Here is a 20,996-nt window from a genome sequence, read left to right as displayed (position 1 = left end):
GGAAGGTCCGAAGAACTCAAGCGAACATGTATTTTGTCTTGTGTGATCAGACCAAGGCTATTGTGTATTCTGTGAATGTCTAATGGAAATGTACTGAGTCGGATAGAAGTTGTATGAGCAGTGGAAAAGTACTGCCCTCCAAGGTGGGGGGCGGGTGCCATAGTTTCAGTATGAAAAGAGATTTGGACTTGTGGCTCTTTCTGACAAAATGCGGTCAGGGGAGACTCTGTGCACAGATGTAAACGTGGAATAAATCCTCCTAAATACACCTGAAACGGGCATCTCATTATAAGTAAGTAAGTAAGTAAAAGTTTATTTCTAAAGCACCCCTCCCAGCACGAATGCACAGAGTGCTGTACATAATATGTCAGTCAAAAACATTTAGGCCTATATGGCACTAGGGCAAAATAGTAACCTAACATAACATAACATAACATAACAGCAAAAGTAGGATAAAATCTTAAAAACAACATACAAACATAAAACCAAGTGCAAGAGGACAGTGAGGTGAAGATCGGCCTAAGACTGCTCAAACGCCTGCTTAAATAAGTGCGTCTTCAGGTGTCCCTTGAACAGGTTGAGGGAGGCAGCCGATCTCAGGACCGGGGGAAGTGCATTCCAGAGTCTAGGGGCGGCCGCCCCAAACGCCCGGTCCCCCCTGGTCTTTAGTCGGGTTCCTGGGCACTGCCAGGAGCCCCTGGTCTGAGGACCTCAGAGAACGGGTGTTGTGGTGTGGTGGAATGAGATCGCAGATGTAGGCTGGGGCTTGGCCGTTTAGAGCTTTGTAAATGATTAACAGGATCTTATACTGGATCCTGAAATGAACTGGTAGCCAGTGCATAGCCTAGGTAAACCCAGCCCCCACGTGACCTGCTCTCTCAGTTCCCAGTCACATAGTGACTGAGAACAGGTCTGAGAGCAGGTCACGTGGGGGATGGGTTTACCCAGGCTAGCCAGTGCAGGGAGGCTAGAATGGGGGTGATATGGCAGACCTGGTGTCTTTACTGAGACAGGTGAAAAGTGAATTACAGTAGTCTAACCGGGATGATATGAATGCGTGGACAGCCATTTCAAGCTCTGCATGAGACACAATGGACCTGAGTTTAGCGATATTGCGGATGTGGAAAAAACAGTTGCGGGTCAGTGAGGAAACATGTTTATCCATGTTCATAGCCTGATCGAAGAGCACCCCAAGATTTCTGATGTGGGGGTGAACGTTGGTGGTGAGGGGCCCCATTAGGTTTGATTATTTGATATTTGATTATTGATGGATCAGCAAGGCATTTCAGCAATTTTTCTATTACAGTTGCTTTGTTTATATATATATACATGTATATTTAAGCAATATAGCATGAGAGCCAGTGTGTTGTGGCAAATATATCAGCTGTTATCCCACGAGGCCGCAGGCCGAGTGGGATAACTGCTGAGCAGCGGGATATATGCCACAACACACGCAGCTCGAGTGCTATATTGCTTTTATAAAACGGTTTCCAAGTATGATAATATAATAATAATAATAATAATAATACTATAAGTCCGACTGGCATGGCATTCTGGTAGAGTCAGTTGAAACACTACTGTAAGGCGGGACCGCAAGAACGTGCGGGTGATTTGATTGGATCGTTCTGGAGACTGAAGTTGACATTGGCCAATCCTGGCGCTTGCTGAGAAGCTGAGAGCTTTCTGCAAAGCCCGACACCAACTAACGTTACGGGGTTAAATGCGGGGTTAACAGCCTTTTTTTTTGCAAAGAAGACATTAGCCCGCGTCTATTCTTGTACAAAACATAATTTTCTGCGAAGTATTAGTAAAGTTATAAGCGAAGATCGATTCACAAGGATCTGACAGCTGTAAATGGTAAATGGCCTGCATTTATATAGCGCTTTTATCCAAAGCGCTTTTTTTATTTTTTATTTTATTTTACCTTTATTTATACAGGGAAAGGCCCTTGAGAGCGAACTCTCATTTACAAGAGCGCCCTGTTACAAAGAACACATACAGAAATGTACAGACAGAGATGATAAAACAGTTTAGATAAAACAAGTGCACTCTTCACATACAGTGCTTTCGAGCAGTACTTTAAATGATTCCAGGGAGATCAGTTGCTCCAATTTTAAAGTGTCCTGGAGCCGATTCCATCCATCTGGTGCATAAAAAGAAAATGCAGTCTTACCTTGCTCAGATCTCACTCACGGGACTGACAGTCTAATGTGAGATCGTGAGCGTGTCTGATAATTTGTATTAACCTGGTTTAGAAGTGAACACAAATACAAAGGAAGTTGTCCAATCATAGCCTTGTAAATAAACAAGAGACAATGTTGCTTTCGTCTAGATGACAGGGAGGGCCAGTTCACCTTATCATACAAAATACAATGATGCGTTAAATAACCGTCACCTGTTATAAAGCGCAGAGCGCTGTGGTACACAGCATCAAGGGGTTTCAAGATGGTAGGTGGGGCATGCATATACACAACATCCCCATAATCCAGGACAGACAATAATAGAGACTGTACAATTGCTCTTCTGGTACAGAGAGAAAAACAAGATCTGTTTCTGTATAGAAAACCAATTTTCCTCCTTAATTTCTTTGTTAGATGGTCAATGTGAACGCGAAAAGAAAGTTTCGCATCCAACCAAATACCAAGATATTTATAGGAAGAAACACAATCAATTGGCTCGTTCTGCACTGTGCGGATACTCAGATTTTCATTACTAGTAGAGGTTCTAGAGAACATCAGCCATTTTGTTTTCTTGGCATTTAAGACCAATTTCATGTCAGACAGGGCCTGCTGAAGACGGTCAAAGGCAGTCTGAAGCCTTGTGACTGCCTGTGCAGGTGTCGCTCCAGTACAGTACACAACTGTGTCGTCAGCATAAAAATGTACATTACAGTGCTCAGAAGGAAAGAAAATATTATTAATATAAATAGTGAATAATGTGGGACCGTAAATTGATCCTTGGGGGACCCCCTTACCTATACTCAAAGACCCAGATCGTGTGTCACCAACACTAACTGTTTGTCTCCTCCCAGACAGGTAACTGGAAAACCACCTGACTGAGAGGTTGTCCAGCCCGATGGAGCACAGTTTTTTCAGTAAAATGTTGTGATCCACTGTATCGAATGCCTTTGAGAGGTCTATGAAAAGAGCCGCACAGTGCTGACGGTCATCAAGGCTTTTCAATACATTATTTACAACAAGGGATGTGGCGGTAACAGTACTGTGTCTCGGTCTGAACCCTGATTGGTGTGATTGAAGGATATTGTATGTGTCTAAAAAATAAACGGAGTTGCTCATTTGCTAAAATTTCAAGGACTTTGGCCAGGCAGCACAGCTTGGAGATAGGCCGGTAATTGTTTAGATCGCTCGGGTCGCCACCTTTAAATAGAGGTGTGACCTGAGCTGTCTTCCAAATAGATGGAATTTTACCCGAAATAAATGTTAAATTAAAAATGTGAGCTATTGGGGCAGCAATCAGCTGGGCACCGAGGCGCAGGAAAAATGGAGCAATTCCGTCCTCTCCCTTAGATTTCTTGACGTTTAATTTCTTAAGCGTTCTGAGCACTTCATAAACGCTCACTGGCCTAAATGAGAAGCGGTCAGCAAAAGGGGAGGGAGGAGGAGAGTGTTCAGCAGGTTGTGCAGAGGCTTGGACCAGAGGGGGGGCAGTGGTGTGGAGCCTGTCGAACAGGAAGCCAGCGGAGATAAAGTGATGATTGAAGGCATCACACATCTGTTGTTTGTCTGAAATGGTTGCATTTCCAACAGTGATCTGAGGGGGGAGGGCGTGATTGGATGTGGGTTGTAGTGATTTGAAAGTTTTCCAGAAGCTAGATGAGTTCCCCTGTGCGTTATCGAGAGAGGCCATGTAAAAATCAGATTTTGCTTTTCTGACTAATCTAATGCAATTGTTTCTGGATTTTCTAAAATTTAGCCAGTCAACAGGATTATTGGTGGATCTAGCCCTGGACCAGGCTAAGTCCCTGAGACGTAAGGCTGATTTAACAAGGCTTGTGAACCAGGGACTAGAGCGATTTTTAACTCTAAGTTTTTTATATGGGGCTTTACAATCAGTAGATAGTCTACATTCACCCATTCATACACCGATGGCGGCAGGCTGCCACGCAGGGTGCCTACACACCATCGGGAGCAAGGAGGGTTAGGTGTGTTGCCCAAGGACACAGCGACAGCAGCTGGGAGGGAGCGGGGATCGAGCCGCCAACCCTTGCGTCATTGGCCGACCCGCTCTACCTCCTGAGCTAAAGCCACCCGCTGTCTCTGCCATTTGTTTTTTATACATTGTCATTTGAGGTAACCAAAGCCTTTTAGTAAGAGAGTTGCCATGGCAACTCATAACCCATGGCCATGGGTTATTGGAGTGGGTTATGGGATTTATACAATGGCTGTGAACCAATCAGATTGCTTGATTTGAGAGAGCCGTTTTATAAATATATATATATACACACACACACACACACACACACACACACTGCATGTTTTTTTGTTTTTTTTGCTTCTTTCCATCAAACAAAAAACCCTTTCGATGTATAAGCATGGGCATGCTTACCTGCAGTCTAATGGGCCAAGGTAGATATCTCTAGTATCCACATGCATACCTGCCTATTCGAGTATATAATGTGCTGTGGAGTGGTCTGTAAGCACCCCGCCAATAATTGATCAGGCCGGACAAAAGGTGATGTCAAACCACTGACTCCAACCTCATTACTTATTCATGAGGTGCAAGTGGATACACCCCCTGTGCAAATTCTTTCACTCTGCACTGTCCAAACCTGACTTTAACTTTCAGACCCTGGCCGCTGCTAATGTGTTTTATGGTACAGTAGAGACCTGTGCAAAATCGTAATAAAGTCAACACATGAGTCATACAATGCGTGTGTGTGTATGTGTGTGTATGTGTGGGTGTGTGTGTGCATCACAACAGTGAAGACCAGAATGTAAGACAGGTTCTCTGTTCTTGGACCTACAGTACAAAGACACAAGGTCCGCCTGACACGTGGGTCTGACCCTAGCTTCCTGAGCTTTCCGGAGGAAACCCAGCAGAAAGCTGGACAGTCGCTCCCCTGGCTGCGGTGTGTGGTCTGACTGGCCGAACTTGAACGATCTATGTGGCTGGACCAAAGTTGCCCTGGAGTGGGCGGGGTCCAAAAGTGAATGCAGTGAATGTCTCAGACAAGATTATATCTGACCCCAGCATCACTGTGAGAGCAACTGTGTACAGTACATGTGGAAGAGAACACCAACTTCCACTAACAGGAGTTCGCCTCATGAGGGCGCAACAACTAAGGCCATGTTCACATTACAGGCAAATCCGATTTGCTGCTAAAGTCATTAATCGTCATTATCTTGATTGGTTTCCCAAATCTCATTTGGGCAAGTGTTCAAGTCGGATTTGTGTGTCCAGATACAATGAGCCAACATACAATGTTTCTGGCAGTGTTTACATGTCTGCTCTCTGCTCTTCAAGTCCCCAACACTGCAAAAGACACTCTCAAATCTGATTTGGGTGATCAGCACATCCACACTGAAGTCACATCAGTCGAAAGTAGATTGGAAACTATCTCCATATTTGGGACAAGTGACACAAATCAGACTTGGAGCGTCCAGACTCATAAAATCAATCTGGATAGAATCATTAATAGGTCATTAAAGTTCACAAATCAGATTTCGCCTCCTAGTTTGAAGACAACGGCAACACTGGACTGAGTTGAAACTCCAAGGAAAACTTGCATGCCTCCCTGTAGCAGATCATTCTGTCTCTCATGCAGTATTTAAAAACCTATAGCTCTAGATGAGAGCATTGTTACCTTCACTATAAAAACAAGACTACAGTTTTTACCAACCAAGCTCAATCTTTCCATCTGGCTTCCTGACAGTCATGCTCGTCACTTATACATCATGGTCATGAAGAGATAACTGAAACCATGTCTCACATCTTAAATGGTTGCTATGCATACAAATGGTATCATATAGGCACGATAGAATCGTGGATTTGATATCAAAAGATGTCACTTCTACTTTTGGGTCGTCAACATCGCTTTTTACACGTTCTACTGTTTGTTTCTGGCAGCCTGGGTCATGTTCATAAACTGGTTGTGAGAGGCCTTCAACAGATGGCTGGTCTCCATGAGCAGGGCCAAACAGTTAGCGAGGTATTGTTCAATATCTGCTATTATTTATAGCTGCTCAATATCGAAGAGGTGCTGCTTTTGTACCCATGAAGTGGATACTGACCATTATCTTGTCTTATAACTGTATCTGTTGACCTGCCATTGTCATCATCATGTGTGTGTTGTTATCCTTTGTGTATGCATTCATGTGGTTGCCAATTAGGCACTTACTGTATGTAACTGACTGACTCCCAACATCGGATTGCATTATTAGTGTTTGTGTCCTTTGTACTTTGTATCCATGTGGACATAAATAATTTAAATTGTGTGTGTGTGTGTGTGTGTGTGTGTGTGTGTGTGTGTGTGTGTGCGTGCGTGCGTGCGTGCGTGCGTGCGTGCGTGCGTGCGTGCGTGCGTGCGCAGCAGCAGCAGTTTAAACAGAGAGAGAGTGACTGGTCTGTAGTTCGATGCCGGCTGCAGAGCTGGCTGGAGGTACTCTGAACTGAGGGAGAAATTCACCGCTGTGCCATAGCTCCCCTTGGTGGCCGGCACAAATAGACCCTGCAGCCTAGAGAAGAACACAGATACTAAATTACTCAATCAGAAAAATGATGCTCAGACCAGACAAATATTACTTGCGCACTCAGAGATTTTATTTATGTTTTTTTGTTAGAATTTCAAAAACAAAGCATCTTTGGCCTTGGATAATTTGTCTGTTTTCAATTCAAGGTAGAAGATGAAAAGGTGTAGTGACATGTTTGGCCATGAGGTGGTGCTTTTACTCCATTCATTTTAATTACTTGTTGAAGTGGGTTATCATATTAGGAAGTTGGGTAGTTTGTTTGTTTTGTTTTTACTATTCAATTTTAAGCATTAGTCAGAATACGTTGGGTTTTTTGCTTCTTTTCATCAAACAAGAAAACCTTTTGCTGTATAAGCCAAGTTAGATATATCTAGTATCCAGGCTTACCTGCAGTCTGCCTTGTTGGTATCAAGTTATTCAAGTATATAATGTGCTGTGGAGTGGTCTGTAAGCACCCCGCCAATAATTGATCAGGCCGGACAAAAGGTGATGTCAAACCACTGACTCCAACCTCATTACTTATTCATGGGGTGCAAGTGGATACACCCCCTGTGCCAATTCTTTCACTCTGCACTGTCCAAACCTGATTTTAATTTTCAGACAGGTCACTGGTGCTCACTGGTGTGCGGTCCCCGTGTCCACTCCCCGCCCTGTCGTTGCTCCTCTCAGTCGTTTTCCCTTCTTTTCTGCTGTACCATGGAGTGTAAATAATATGGATGTACCACTCCCATTTTGAGACGGTCGATGTTTGAAGCCTAGTGTGGCCTGGCGCCATCTTGGGGTCCTTGCGCATGTGACCAGGAGTTTCCCAGAGCCACAGCTCTGCCTGCTATTGGTCTGTGATTATCCTCAAGTGGCCATTTGAGGAACTACAGCTTTCAGTATCACTTCCACAGCTAGCTCTGTCAAAGCCCGAACTAGCCCACTGTGCTGGACACTGCACACTCCTTGGCGTTCCATTCTCCTGCTCCTCCAGACTGGCGGGAGAGCGAGGAAAGCAAAGGTCAAGGAGAACAGAGCATCCAGTGAGCTTAACATCTCCCCCATCTTTAGCAGCTAGCGGTCTGTAGCTACCAGAATCTACTGGTCTTAACTAGCAGCGCGTACAGTACCACACATGCTCCGTATGCGTGTGTCATGTCACATGCCAGAGCCAACCAATGGTGTAACTTCATCGCTCTCATACCCCACCCCCTTTCACACCAAGGGTCCAACCATGGTTAGTTCTATGTTCACCTCTGGGGCTTATAGCTTACTCAAGGTCATTAGACTCTGAGGCTTATAGCCTCCTCAACGTCATTAGCCTCTGGGCCTTATAGCCTCCTCAAGGTCATTAGCCTCTGGGTCTTATAGCCTCCTCAAGGTCATTAGCCTCTGGGTCTTATAGCCTTCTCAAGGTCATCAGCCTCTGGGGCTTATAGCCTAATCAAGGTCATCAGCCTCTGGGGCTTATAGCCTCCTCGAAGTCATTAGCTTCTGGGTCTTATAGCCTCCTCAAGGTCATCAGCCTGTGGAGCTTATAGCCTAATCAAGGTCATCAGCCTCTGGGGCTTATAGCCTCCTCAAGGTCATTAGCCTCTGGGGCTTATAGCTTAATCAAGGTCATTATCCTCTGGAGCGTATAGCCTCCTCAAGGCTATAAGCCCCTCAAGGCTATTAGCCTCTGGGGCTTATAGCCTAATCAAGGTCATTATCATCTGGGGCTTATAGCCTCCTCAAGGTCATTAGCCTCTGGAGTTTATAGCCTAATCAAGGTCATTAGCCTCTGGAGCTTATAGCCCCCTCAAGGTCATTAGCCTCTTGGGCTTATAGCCTAATCAAGGTCATTAGTCTCAGGGGCTTATAGCCTTCTCAAGGTCATTAGCCTCTCGGGCTTATAGCCTAATCAAGGTCATTACCCTCTGAAGCTTATAGCCCCCTCAAGGTCATTAGCCTCTGGGGTTTATAGCCTCCTCAAGGTCATTAGCCTCTGGGGCTTATAGCCTAATCAAGGTAATTAGTCTCAGGGGCTTATAGCCTAATCAAGGTCATTAGCCTCTGGAGCGTATAGCCCCCTCAAGGTCATTAGCCTCTGGGGCTTATAGCCTCTGGGGGTTATAGCCTCCTCAAGGTCATTAGCCTCTGAGGCTCTGGCTGCACCTGTGGAACATTTTGCCAGGCAGGGAGGCGGACTAGGTCTGATGATCAGAAAGCGGATGATCCTCTGACCTTGTCTGTTATTTTCACGTCAGTAACTAGTAACTAGCCCAGTTAAATTTCAGTAATTGTAAATGAGTTAGTACATTTGATTTGAAATTAGGTTAGATTACTAGTTACTGCAAAAAGTAGTTTAATTACAGTAAACTCCCAAAACTGCTCAGTCAGTCAATCTTTGTCTTTGTGACAGACCAATCCAAAATATTTCAGTACCAAACAGAAATTCAAGGGGTTTGTTATAATCTCACACCTAAACGGAGAGGGATTTCCAGGGCTGAGCAAGCGAGGCCTCGTAGCGGGTGAGCTGCGTATGTGAGCACGTGTAGCAGGTGAGGCCGGGCGAGCACACTGTTTGATTGACAGGTGATCTCTGTGAAGTGCAGTGCAGCAAAATTAAAAAGACAAAAAACAATAATGTCTAGGAGTACAGCTTTAACCTCTCCACTCCACCCCTCCCTACCAGACACATTTTTTACCTGATGATTAATTTGAGATGCAACTCAGCACTGTGTCAAGTTTTCTAGTCATGTAATAAATAGCACGTTTTGTTTAGGTGTCTATTCAAATGTTGAAAGTTTAGAGTATATAAGGCCTTCCTTCCCCTTATACACCACATCAAAAGAACAGCCATCCCCATGCCCAATTATGTCTCATAAGTTGTTTCAGCAATGGTTTTGGTTGATCCCATTTGTTACCCTGATTTGGTACAAGATTTAACTATTTTGACCACTCGAGAATTGAGGAAAAAAGTCAAACATCCCTCCAAAATACCACAATAAGACACCAACACCTTGAAAAACACTTTAAAAATGTAATACTGTGATGCAGTATCAATGACTTTTGAAAATTTGATATGTACAGTATGCCATTTTGACAATGTGACAATTGGATGACAAACACCATGTTCTGAAAATGGCTCAGAAAAGCCCACTTATCTTCAATGTACCTGGTCATCCCATACAATTTTCAAATGGGCTAGTTCTCTAGTTTGTGGTCTCACTACAATGAAATGGCTACTATGGGGACTAACATCATCACACATGAATACAATTTGGCTCATTCCACAAGTCTCAGCTTTTCAGTCCTACCCAATGTATGTGCTTCCAAGACTGTTTAAACTTTAGGGACCCCAGTATGCAGAAAATATTCAAACGAAATGTGCAAAAGTAACACATTTATACTGCATGCAAAAAACTGCATTGTTTATGTGAAAAACTGTATGCGATTAGCATTGGCATGTTGGCGAAGGGGAGACTTGTGGGTACCCATAGAACCCATTCTCATTCAGATAGCGTGAGGCAAGAAAATGACCATGCAGTTTTTCCCTCGCCAACATTTTGCCTAAATTTGGAGCATTATTTAGCCCCCTTGCCAACAAGCTAGCATGGGATGGCTGGTACAATGGATGCATTAGGTCTTCCAGTTTCATCTGATATAATATATATATATATATATATATATATATATATATATCTTCACTCTGAATTTAAAAATGAACCCGCTACTGCCCCGGAAAGACAGTAAGTTGGCAAGGGGACGCCAGCGTTCCCTCAGAGTAGAAGAGGTTAAGTGGGGGGGAAGCACTGACTGAGCAGCAGAGGGTCCTTTGGGCCCCAGAACAATGACTCAAAGTCTTCTTCACCATCGCATGTCCTGACACCTTCATCCTTCTTCACCATGTCCTCCTCTCTCTGTCTCCTGCCTGAGGACAGCTGACCTGAGGCCAGCTGACCAGTCACCTTGTGGAGCTCCTGGATGGCTAGCTTCACGTCCAGTGTCTTTTGCGAGGCCTTCAGAGTAGCTTTGTTGAATGGGAAGGTCAGTATGAAATCTCCAACTCTTAGGGGAGGAGTTTTCTCTCTGTCCTGTGCTCTGGTCCCCTCCAAGGGAAGCGTTACTGGCCTGTATCTTGCCATGGGAATCAATCACAACAATATATTTTTGTTAATATACCATATTTAAAGGACTTTTTGTGTTTTGCTGTTTCTGTGTGGGTTTTAATATTTTAAGTACATGTTATGTCATAGTGTTTGACCGATATGGGGTTTTGAAGACTGATACTGATATTTATTTATTTATTTATTTATTTATTTGGATGATATTGAATATCTTAAATGTTAAAATGACTATGCACAACTATAAACAAGCAAACTATTAGTAGGTTAAATCCCCTTTCAATTAAATGTCTGAATATCGGTCCAACCCTAGCAACAAATCCAGCCTGGTTAAAACCATTCTGATAAGATGATGTGATGTCATGTTCTGTTTCACTCTATATACGAATCACGAAACAGAACGTGAGTTGACGTGATCAGTATGGTTTGATGCAAAAACCCCGGGCAGAATGTGAGTTGATGTGATCAGTATGCTTTGATGCTAAAACCCTGGGCAAGGCAGCAGAAATATCTACCTGTGGATGCTTGGGAGCTTCCCAGCAGCAGGTGTGGACCGCAGGCTTCCCAGGCCCAGCTGAGGGAGATCAGGTATTACAGAGCAAACGTGTGCTTCTCCTGAGGGCTCCATCGCTGTTTCAGTGTCGTCACAGTTTGTAACCTCAGACATGAAACGTGCCCCGTTGTGCCGTGTTGTGTGTCTGTTTACCACAGCTGTGGTTGTCCTTGAGTGTGGGCCAAGTATCGGGTTTAGAGCCCGGTCACTGTGGGTCTTAGTGGCTGCAGCAATGTTGGTGTTGATTATTCTGCCCCTGGTCGCAGGTATCCTGTTCAAGTCAAGGTGTCTTTGGCAGCCGACTACCAGAGCATGCTGCCTGGACTGGCTTTGGCTGATCTTGTGCGGCTGGGGCTGGCAAAGTACTTTAAGCAGAGGTAGTGTCTGAGTTTGTGAGGACTGGCTACCACCACTCCTCCTCCTCTGAGACTTAAGTTCTTTAAACTCAACCCATGGCTGCTTGCACTTGTGTCCCTGGTAGGCTCTCTCTCTCAGGCTGTCAATTGATCTGTAGTTCATCAGATCAATTAGATCACTAATTAAGCCTTTCTTGACCAACACGTCCACCTGGCAGTCTAAAGTCAACGCAGGGCTGTAGTTGACTTCCAGTAGCCAGGGTTTAAACTTGGAATCAATGAGAATATCGAAGCCAAACAGTTCCACACAGTTAGGACTGGATGGGACAGAGGGGGCGATAGTGAGGAGGGTAAGAGTGACAATGTTGTTGATTCTCTGCCAGAGGAGAAGATCGGCGATGCCTTGGCTGTGGAGGAAATATCGAAATTTGCTCATGGTCCACTTGCACCCTTGGCCCACCCTCTCTTTGTTGGTCGTGTAGAAAGGACCAAACTTATTGATGCTGGTGTTGGTGAGGTGAGCGTAGAGGTTATTCAGGGACGACAGGTTGTATTTCTCTGTGGCAAAACGCACCAGGCCTTCCTGGTGCATGTAAACAGTGAGTGGGTGAAAGCTCTTCACGCACGCGTAGATCCTCAAGTCAAACTTGTAGCCAGAGATGAGCAGCGGGTTGCTGATATACCTCTGGACGATGACAGAGGAGTCGTAGATCAAGTCCTTAATATCCTCAAAGATGAAAATCCCTCTGCCTCGGGACAGATCCACAGGCTTACAGATCCAGTAGGCCGACAGCTCTGTGCTCAGACGTTGTTTTGCGTATTCAGATAGGAAGCGGGTGTAATCGTTGGGGAGGATGAAGGCAGTGGGACTGAAGTTGTAGAGACTCGAACCAAACGTGGATCTCATCCTCCTCAAGTTGCGTGCCAAGTAGTCCTGAATTACAAACCGTTATTTTAGAGTATGTTTATTTTAATTGGGGGGAAATGACAGCCTAGTAGAGACTGTTTCTATTGGGTTTCTATGTGGAGGCGCTCTCTATAGCAACTCTAAAGCTAAATGGCAAGTTACTTTAAAGAGGACATGAAACATGTGATCATATGACTCTAGTTAATTTGCATTTCACCTCAGACAAGACAGGACACTGCGTTCAAGTCTGAAATTTAGCTAGATTTGCTAGAAAGATGAACATTTCAGCTTTTCGCCAACTAGTAGCGCACTAGTAGCTTGATGACATCACTAGGGGGTCCATACAGTACAGTAGTAAGGATTTTGAGCGTTTTGATGAATCAAAACAACCACAATACAAGTCAGAAACACAACAGCATGCTGTGAGCCTGTTAGAATTCAAAATACTTAGTTAATACCAACATTTAACTAGCTTGTACTCCACTGTACTGCACTGTACAGCCACCAAGAAGGTGAAGTTTTGTTCATCGTTCTAGCAAATCGAGGTCAATTTCCAACTTGAAAGCAGTGTCCTGTCTTTTTTTAGGTGAAACTCACATGAACTAGAGTCATATGATCAAATGTGTCATGACTTCTTTAAACTAGAAGGGCACTCAGAGAGCGCAGACCTCCGCCAAGGTCAATTAGTCGAGTTGTCTATGATATGATAATGTGCAAGCTTGAGTCGGATCCGCTATTATTTCTATTATTGCTTGTTCCTGAGTCGGATCCAGATCTCCTCCGAAATGTAATGGGTTCTTCCTTCAATTCCGGGGAAATCGGGCCAGTAATTTTCTGTAATCCTGCTGTCAAACAGAGAGACGGACAGACAGACAGAAAAACGGCACCGAATACATAACCTCCTTGGCGGAGGTAAGTCTGGCAGTTTTGTGTAATATGTCGCCAAAAAAGTCTAAAGTGTTAGCATGGAGCACTGCAGGCAAACATCCACCAGGGACACATGGATGACTGGTCTCTATGATCGGCTAAGTTGACCAAAAGCACATGTTACCAAAGACAAGCAAAGTGAACATGTTGTCCCCCACCTGTGATGTAGTTCCACCCATAGCTCCGTTATATTGCTGAGTGTAGAAAACATGGTATAAGCATTTTCATAACTAACGTTATAGGCTAAATAAAGCATACAAATACTAAACCATACTAAACCAACACATTAACAGAATCTATCATTAATGTGTTATGTTACCTATGATAACTTTAACTGTATTCCTTTACCATTGAGTCCCCATTCATTGTTAATGCCGCCCCCTAGCGGTACACAACCCACATTACAGTGTGACTAACAAACTAACAAACGAATTAACAAACGAAAGAACGAACGTACCTACGTACGTACGTACGTACGTACGGAGACCGATCCATAGTGCCCTTTTGTGGGGGACAACTGTATTAATTTAATAAGCAGAGAGAAAAATGAACACAACACTGTCAAGCAGTCACCTTGCGTGTGATGCCAGCAGTTTTGGGATGGTGGTTGAGGCGTTGCCATGGCAGCAGGTTGTGATACTCAGAGTTGCGAAAGGCAGAGGCCCAGTACAGGTTCCAGTCCTCCTCCTCCTGCTCTCCTCTGTCATATTCCTCCCATCCTCGCTCCAGAAGCACCTCCCTCACCAGCTCAGGACCACCCTCATGTAGCCGGAACACCAGGGATGCAGCCATGCAATGTCAAATACTACAGGTTGATAGATAGATAGACAGACAGACAGACAGACAGACAGACAGACATAGATATCCCATTGGGTGGCGCTGTTTTACTCTGTTTGAAAACCTCTCTCTTATCTGCCTTATTCAAAATAGATACTTCTAAATGCCGTTCATGAGGTTTTAGAATAGCTTTCTGGATAGGGATGCAGGATAATATGGGCAGGTCTTTAAAATCAACCCCTTCTCAAAAACTCGCTTTCGGAAAAACCACCAACAAAGAACAATTGGCACCAAATAATCATGCAGTGCATGCCTATGGGATTTCTCATGACAACTGATACCGTCTACAAGGTCTGGGACCCATACGTATCTGACACAGGTACCGGCAGAGGTCCTGATACATGGAATGCACAAGCAAGCTAGAACCCCTCTAGTTCCCTTTGACATGTGAGATTTTTAAATAAAAGTCAGTAGAATCTACAAAGGAGGCATGTAAACTGCAGGACAATTTATTAGGTGATTCGTCTTACCTTGAGATGCTGAATCCACATTATCTGATAATAGTCACTCTAATGTTCTTTCTGTCTCACCCCTCTCAGCTCCTCCTGCAAACAAACACATGTAGTCTCTCCTTTCACATCCTGCTGTGGATACAGACCATTGACTGAATAAACAGATAGTGTCCTCTTAGCTCCCCCTACAGACAAAGCCAGACACACTGTTAGACAGGTTTCTGTGCTGCAGACACACTGTTAGACAGGTTTCTGTGCCACAGACAGGCTGTTACAGATTGTTTCTGTGCCACAGACAGGCTGTTACAGATTGTTTCTGTGCCACAGACAGGCTGTTACACAGGTTTCTGTGCCCCGGCACAGACAGGCTGTTACACAGGTTGTTTCTGTGCCACAGACAGGCTGTTACACAGGTTGTTTCTGTGCCGCAGACAGGCTGTTACACAGGTTGTTTCTGTGCCACAGACAGGCTGTTACACAGGTTGTTTCTGTGCCACAGACAGGCTGTTACACAGGTTGTTTCTGTGCCACAGACAGGCTGTTACACAGGTTGTTTCTGTGCCACAGACAGGCTGTTACACAGGTTGTTTCTGTGCCGCAGACAGGCTGTTACACAGGTTGTTTCTGTGCCACAGACAGGCTGTTGCACAAGTTGTTTCTGTGCCACAGACAGGCTGTTACACAGGTTGTTTCTGTTCCACAGACAGGCTGTTACACAGATTGTTTCTGTTCCACAGACAGGCTGTTACACAGGTTGTTTCTGTGCCACAGACAGGCTGTTGCACAAGTTGTTTCTGTGCCACAGACAGGCTGTTACACAGGTTTCTGTTCCACAGACAGGCTGTTACACAGGTTGTTTCTGTGCCACAGACAGGCTGTTACACAGGTTGTTTCTGTGCCACAGACAGGCTGTTGCACAAGTTGTTTCTGTTCCACAGACAGGCTGTTACACAGGTTGTTTCTGTGCCACAGACAGGCTGTTGCACAAGTTGTTTCTGTTCCACAGACAGGCTGTTACACAGGTTGTTTCTGTGCCACAGACAGGCTGTTACACAAGTTGTTTCTGTGCCACAGACAGGCTGTTACACAGGTTTCTGTTCCACAGACAGGCTGTTACACAGGTTGTTTCTGTGCCACAGACAGGCTGTTACACAGGTTGTTTCTGTGCCACAGACAGGCTGTTGCACAAGTTGTTTCTGTTCCACAGACAGGCTGTTACACAGGTTGTTTCTGTGCCACAGACAGGCTGTTGCACAAGTTGTTTCTGTTCCACAGACAGGCTGTTACACAGGTTGTTTCTGTGCCACAGACAGGCTGTTACACAAGTTGTTTCTGTGCCACAGACAGGCTGTTACACAGATTGTTTCTGTGACACAGACAGGCTGTTACACAGGTTGTTTCTGTGCCACAGACAGGCTGTTGCACAAGTTGTTTCTGTTCCACAGACAGGCTGTTACACAGGTTGTTTCTGTGCCACAGACAGGCTGTTACACAAGTTGTTTCTGTGCCACAGACAGGCTGTTACACAGGTTTCTGTGCCACAGACAGGCTGTGCCAGACGCTTCCATTGTACAGGCCAAAGGCTGTTAGATCAGTGAATTACGAGCCGTGCAGTTTGACACAATGTCTTTATCAAGTGTCAACCAACTTATCTTGTAGGAGAAAGTGTGTGTGTGTGTGTGTGTGTGTGTGTGTGTGTGTGTGTGTGTGTGTGTGTGTGTGTGTGTGTGTGTGTGTGTGTGTGTGTGTGTGTGTGTGTGTGTGTGTGTGTGTGTGTGTGTGTGTGTGTGTCGGTGTCTGTGTGCGTGACTGTGTGTATCACCTGCTGGCTGTTGTGGATAATGCTATGACTTGGCTGCTCATTTTTTGGCCATTTAATCAGCAATAATCTGGCCCCGTCACCGTCTGCTCAGGACCTCTGCCGGTACCCGTGCCAAATACGAATGCTGTCAGGCTGACATGTCAGAGGAAAATGAAACAGAGAAGATACATACAGTACATACATATATACCATACATGCATGCATGCATGCATGCATACATACATACATACATACATACATACATACATACATACATACATACATACATACGCTACATACATACATACATACATACATACATACATACATACATACATACATACATACATACATAGCCTACATACTGTACATACATACATACATACATACATACATATGTCCACATAAATACAGGTATGCAAAGGACATGAACTCTAATCATGCTCTAATCTAGTCATCAGATATTTGGAGTCAGTCAGATACTGTACATAAGTGCCTAATCGGCAATCACAATAATGCATCCACATAAGATAACAACACACAGGATGATGTGAGCTAGGTTTTTAAATACTGCATGAGAGACAGAGTGATCTGCTACAGGGAGACAGGCATGCTTCCCCTGAAGTTTCAACTCAGTCCAGTGTTGCCATTGTCTTTGTTGTTGCGCCCTCATGAGGTGACCTCGGGCATTTGTTAATGGAAGTTGGTGTTCTGTTCCACATATGTTCACAGTTGCTCTCACAGTGATGCTGCTGGGGTCAGATATCTTCTCTGAGAAATATGCCATTTTGACTGACCTCAAGATGTACAAGGACTTCGGGTACCTCAGGATCTTCTTGTAGAGCAGCACCTTCTGCTGGTGAGTCAGATCATTGAGATTATATTATAGGTTTTCCCCCATGGCCCTACTGACACAACACTACCGGAAGTAACGTTTGTGGGTGTTCCACTTCCCACACAGACCGACTGTATAGATACTTTATTACTTTGCATATACAGAATGTGTACAAAATAATCACTCTCTGCCTCAAACTGCCTGCAGAAAAACTTAACTGTTGAAACCGGTGTTACAGGTTTATTTAGAGGTGATCACATCACATTTCCACATCTTGATTCAAACTGGTGACAATACGAAGTCTAAATCATGATCAAAATGGAAATCTGGGAACAAAACAATAGGCTAGTAGTAGTAGTAGTACCTCTGACTGAGATTCATTTGAAAATATAAACAACCTAATAGAATAGAAAAAGAATAGAAAATGTCATGTAAATTTATGTTGTCTGAGTTATAGACTGATTTATGTATTTGTTTATTAATTTGTTTATTTTTATATTCATTCATTTTATTTCTGTCTGTCTGTCTGTCTGTCTGTCTGTCTGTCTGTCTGTCGCTATCTAATTCCTGTACATTTTCCTGTACATTTTGTGTATTTCACAGAAATTGTCGTCCATCACAAAACGTAGATCTTCCAAATAATATTTATCACCCGGAAGCTGATGTGAAAATTATTTTCAAGAAGAAAACTCATATTTACCATCTTTCCCATGGGACTTGAACACAGCATTTTTTTAAATCTCTCCTCTGCCAACCGCTGCCAACCCATTCAATAGAGGGTATGCATGTGATGTCACAGAGGCAGAAGTCACTGTGGGGTCACGCCCACTGAGTCACAGCAAGACTGAGCTTGAATGCAGTAATCAGCCTAGATAACTGACACCTGCTGCTCAGGGAGGAACGTGACACTCATTTTGACACTCGTTCCCGATTGAGGGGGCGTGTTCCAGTGGGTGTGCATACCCTCTATAGACTACTTGCACAACTCCACTACTTCCTGAAATGAGTAGGGCATCTGGTTTCCTGTCCTGACTATTGGATGAACTGATTAATGTCAGGTGTGCCTGATCACTGTTGCCACAGGTGATATGGATGAGCATAATAAACCCAGCCTCCAACAAGCACACAACAGAGATTTTGGTGTCCTAGGTTGCACCAGAAACCCCAGTCTAAAGCTGCTAAATTACCATTTTTCTTCCAGCCACATTCAGAGGATCAACCAGTCTTCAATGACCCAATTTGTAGCTCCAACTTGATTCAGTTAAGGGCCCATTCTCATCACACCTTAATTGGATCAGGTGTGCAAGAGGAGCATCAAAGTTGCAGGACAAGGGGTTTGAGTACTGGCTGGAGATAGACTGACAGCACCATGAAGATTACAGACGCTAACGTGATCCGCTTTCACCTTCGAGTCATCCATGGCATCACTGTCAAAGGCTGTGAGGGGAGGAAGCTCAGACCATTCATGGGTGGCACAAAGCTCTTCGGTGTTCCTCTGGAGAATTTACAGAGACGTTACATTCCTGAGTTTGGTCTGGTGCCCTGGTGAGTGTCAACTGCAGGGTTGGGAAGTTTATGGAATCCAAACTTGCCACAATATGCAAGATTACATACAAGGAATGTGTCTTAGTGTACAGTAAGTATGCATGCAGCGTGTCAATATTCAGAGATAAAAAGAAGATATCTAAGACGAAATCACTAAATTGCAAGTGTAGTCCAATATAGACAATACTGGTATGCACGAATAAGAGGAGTGTTAAATGGGCATTAAATATGAATTTACAGTCCAAGCGGAGTTCAATGTAGTTAACAGGAGTAATCTAATGGAGCAAACGGTTCTGGTAGGAGAAGCAGCTGTAATACTTTGATGTAATGAGAGTTCAGCTGCTGCTACTGTAAAGTGATGTATGATGTGCTCATGTCAGTAGGGGGGATTCAGCTGGGCTCCGGGGTATTGGGGGCGGGGGGTTGGTAGAGTTTTTAGTAGAGGGAGCTTTCGGGCCTTGTTGATCAATTTGTTGTCTTGAAAAATCTTGTCTCACAGCTTTTTGGTGGATGCCTGCTCATTCCTTCTGGAGCGTGCCGGAACCGTGGGCCTGTTCAGAAAACCAGGCTCTCTTCCTCGCATTAGGACCCTCAGGGTAAGAGTGATCTGTGGCATTAATTAAAAATCTTATCAGATTGGGGACCCTGGGACAAAATGGGGTCCATGGGTGGTCTTAATTTGTGTCAGTTTAGGGTGCTTGACATGAGAACCACTGCTATAGCCTGCCTAGGGCACATTATCTGGCGCTGTAAATTCCTCCGTTTTGCTGTGGAAGAAGTGCTTATTTAGATGGAGTTCTTGATGCAGTGTTTCCTGACTTCAGGCCAAGCTGAATCGGGGAGAGGAGTGTCTGTCCACAGCCCTTCCCTACGATGTGGCCAGTCTCATCAAGCAGTTTTGCAGGGAGCTCCCGGACCCTCTGTTTCCCTCTGAGCTCCATGCGGCGCTGCTCAAGGCCCAAGCGCTGCCCGCCCTGCCAGACAGGACCTCAGCCCTCCAGCTGCTGTCCTGTCTGCTGCCCGCCAGAAATGCCTCCTGCCTGCATTACCTCTTTAACTTCCTCTCCCAAGTTTCACAAAGGTTTGAGACAATGCTACAAACCTGTACTCTTTAGTCATTGGAGTTGTAATCATGCAAAAACATTTCTTGTGGGCGGGTGGGGGCTGTCTTATTGGATGGCAAATAACCACTCGAAAGGCAAAAAGGAATCCTGGTTAAAATATAAAGGCAATGACACATTTTAATGTATTTATTCAGAACCATCATGGCATTCCTAAACTTGCAGCTAGGTAATGAGCTTACCTAGCTGAAGGCTACTAGGCTACAGCTAGTTTGAACTTGGAAGGTTAGCTAGGCTAAGTAATCTAGATAACTTTTCTCAGTTGGTACCAAGAGCCGAGCATTATAGGCTTCATAATGTTGTCCACCTCCTTATTGCCGCCCCCCCCCCCATTTCAATGTATTAATACAACAATTCATTCATGATTGATTGAACTGTGGGTTAATTTGAATGTTAACTCCTCCCTCTTCACCCATGTGCTCCTGTCAGGTGCTCTGACAACTTGATGACCAGCTCTAACCTCGCTGTAGTCTTCGCCCCGTGCTTCTTGCCGCCTCCCAACAAGGCCGAGATGTCTGAGGCTCGCCTGGAACTTAGAGTCCTTGCACTGTGCACCTTCATCGAGAACCCCCAGTCATTTGGTATTTACCCCGTTCATCATATATTGGGATTTGCATTCATAGACTGGACATCGTCAGTGATGATATTGGTCGTCACTATATTTCCTAGGTGTGATTCCTAAGGCTATAATGGAGAGTTTGGAATTTCTGACCGATTTCCATCATGTATACCTACCACACACAAGCCCCAAGAGAAGGACTAGAAGTCTACAAGGTAAGAGGGGGCCACTCGCAGCCAAATTATTTTAGTCTGTCTTCATCACAGCCAGTCAATGCAATTTGCAAAAACAAATGTCTTCAT

At 44.5% G+C, this 20,996-nt stretch overlaps 1 protein-coding gene across 1 annotated transcript; it reads right to left on the bottom strand.

Moving 5' to 3' along the window:
- Positions 1–7,627: 7,627 nt before the first annotated feature.
- Positions 7,628–14,959, bottom strand: ttll2 (tubulin tyrosine ligase-like family, member 2; the record flags this gene model as incomplete). The annotated part of the gene is made up of 5 exons (XM_083642984.1): positions 14,852–14,959; positions 14,118–14,349; positions 11,317–12,644; positions 10,565–10,814; positions 7,628–7,687 (listed from the first exon to the last, which is right to left on the bottom strand). Exons 2-5 carry the CDS (start codon positions 14,334–14,336, stop codon positions 7,628–7,630), a joined length of 1,857 nt encoding a protein of 618 aa, XP_083499110.1. The 5' UTR covers positions 14,337–14,349; positions 14,852–14,959.
- Positions 14,960–20,996: the final 6,037 nt, after the last annotated feature.

The sequence above is a fragment of the Poromitra crassiceps genome (assembly GCF_964638095.1).
Source record: "Poromitra crassiceps genome assembly, chromosome: 9".
Taxonomy (NCBI): Eukaryota; Metazoa; Chordata; class Actinopteri; order Beryciformes; family Melamphaidae; genus Poromitra; species Poromitra crassiceps.
Note: the sequence above shows the minus strand (reverse complement) of the source record. Positions and strands in the feature narration are given on the sequence as shown.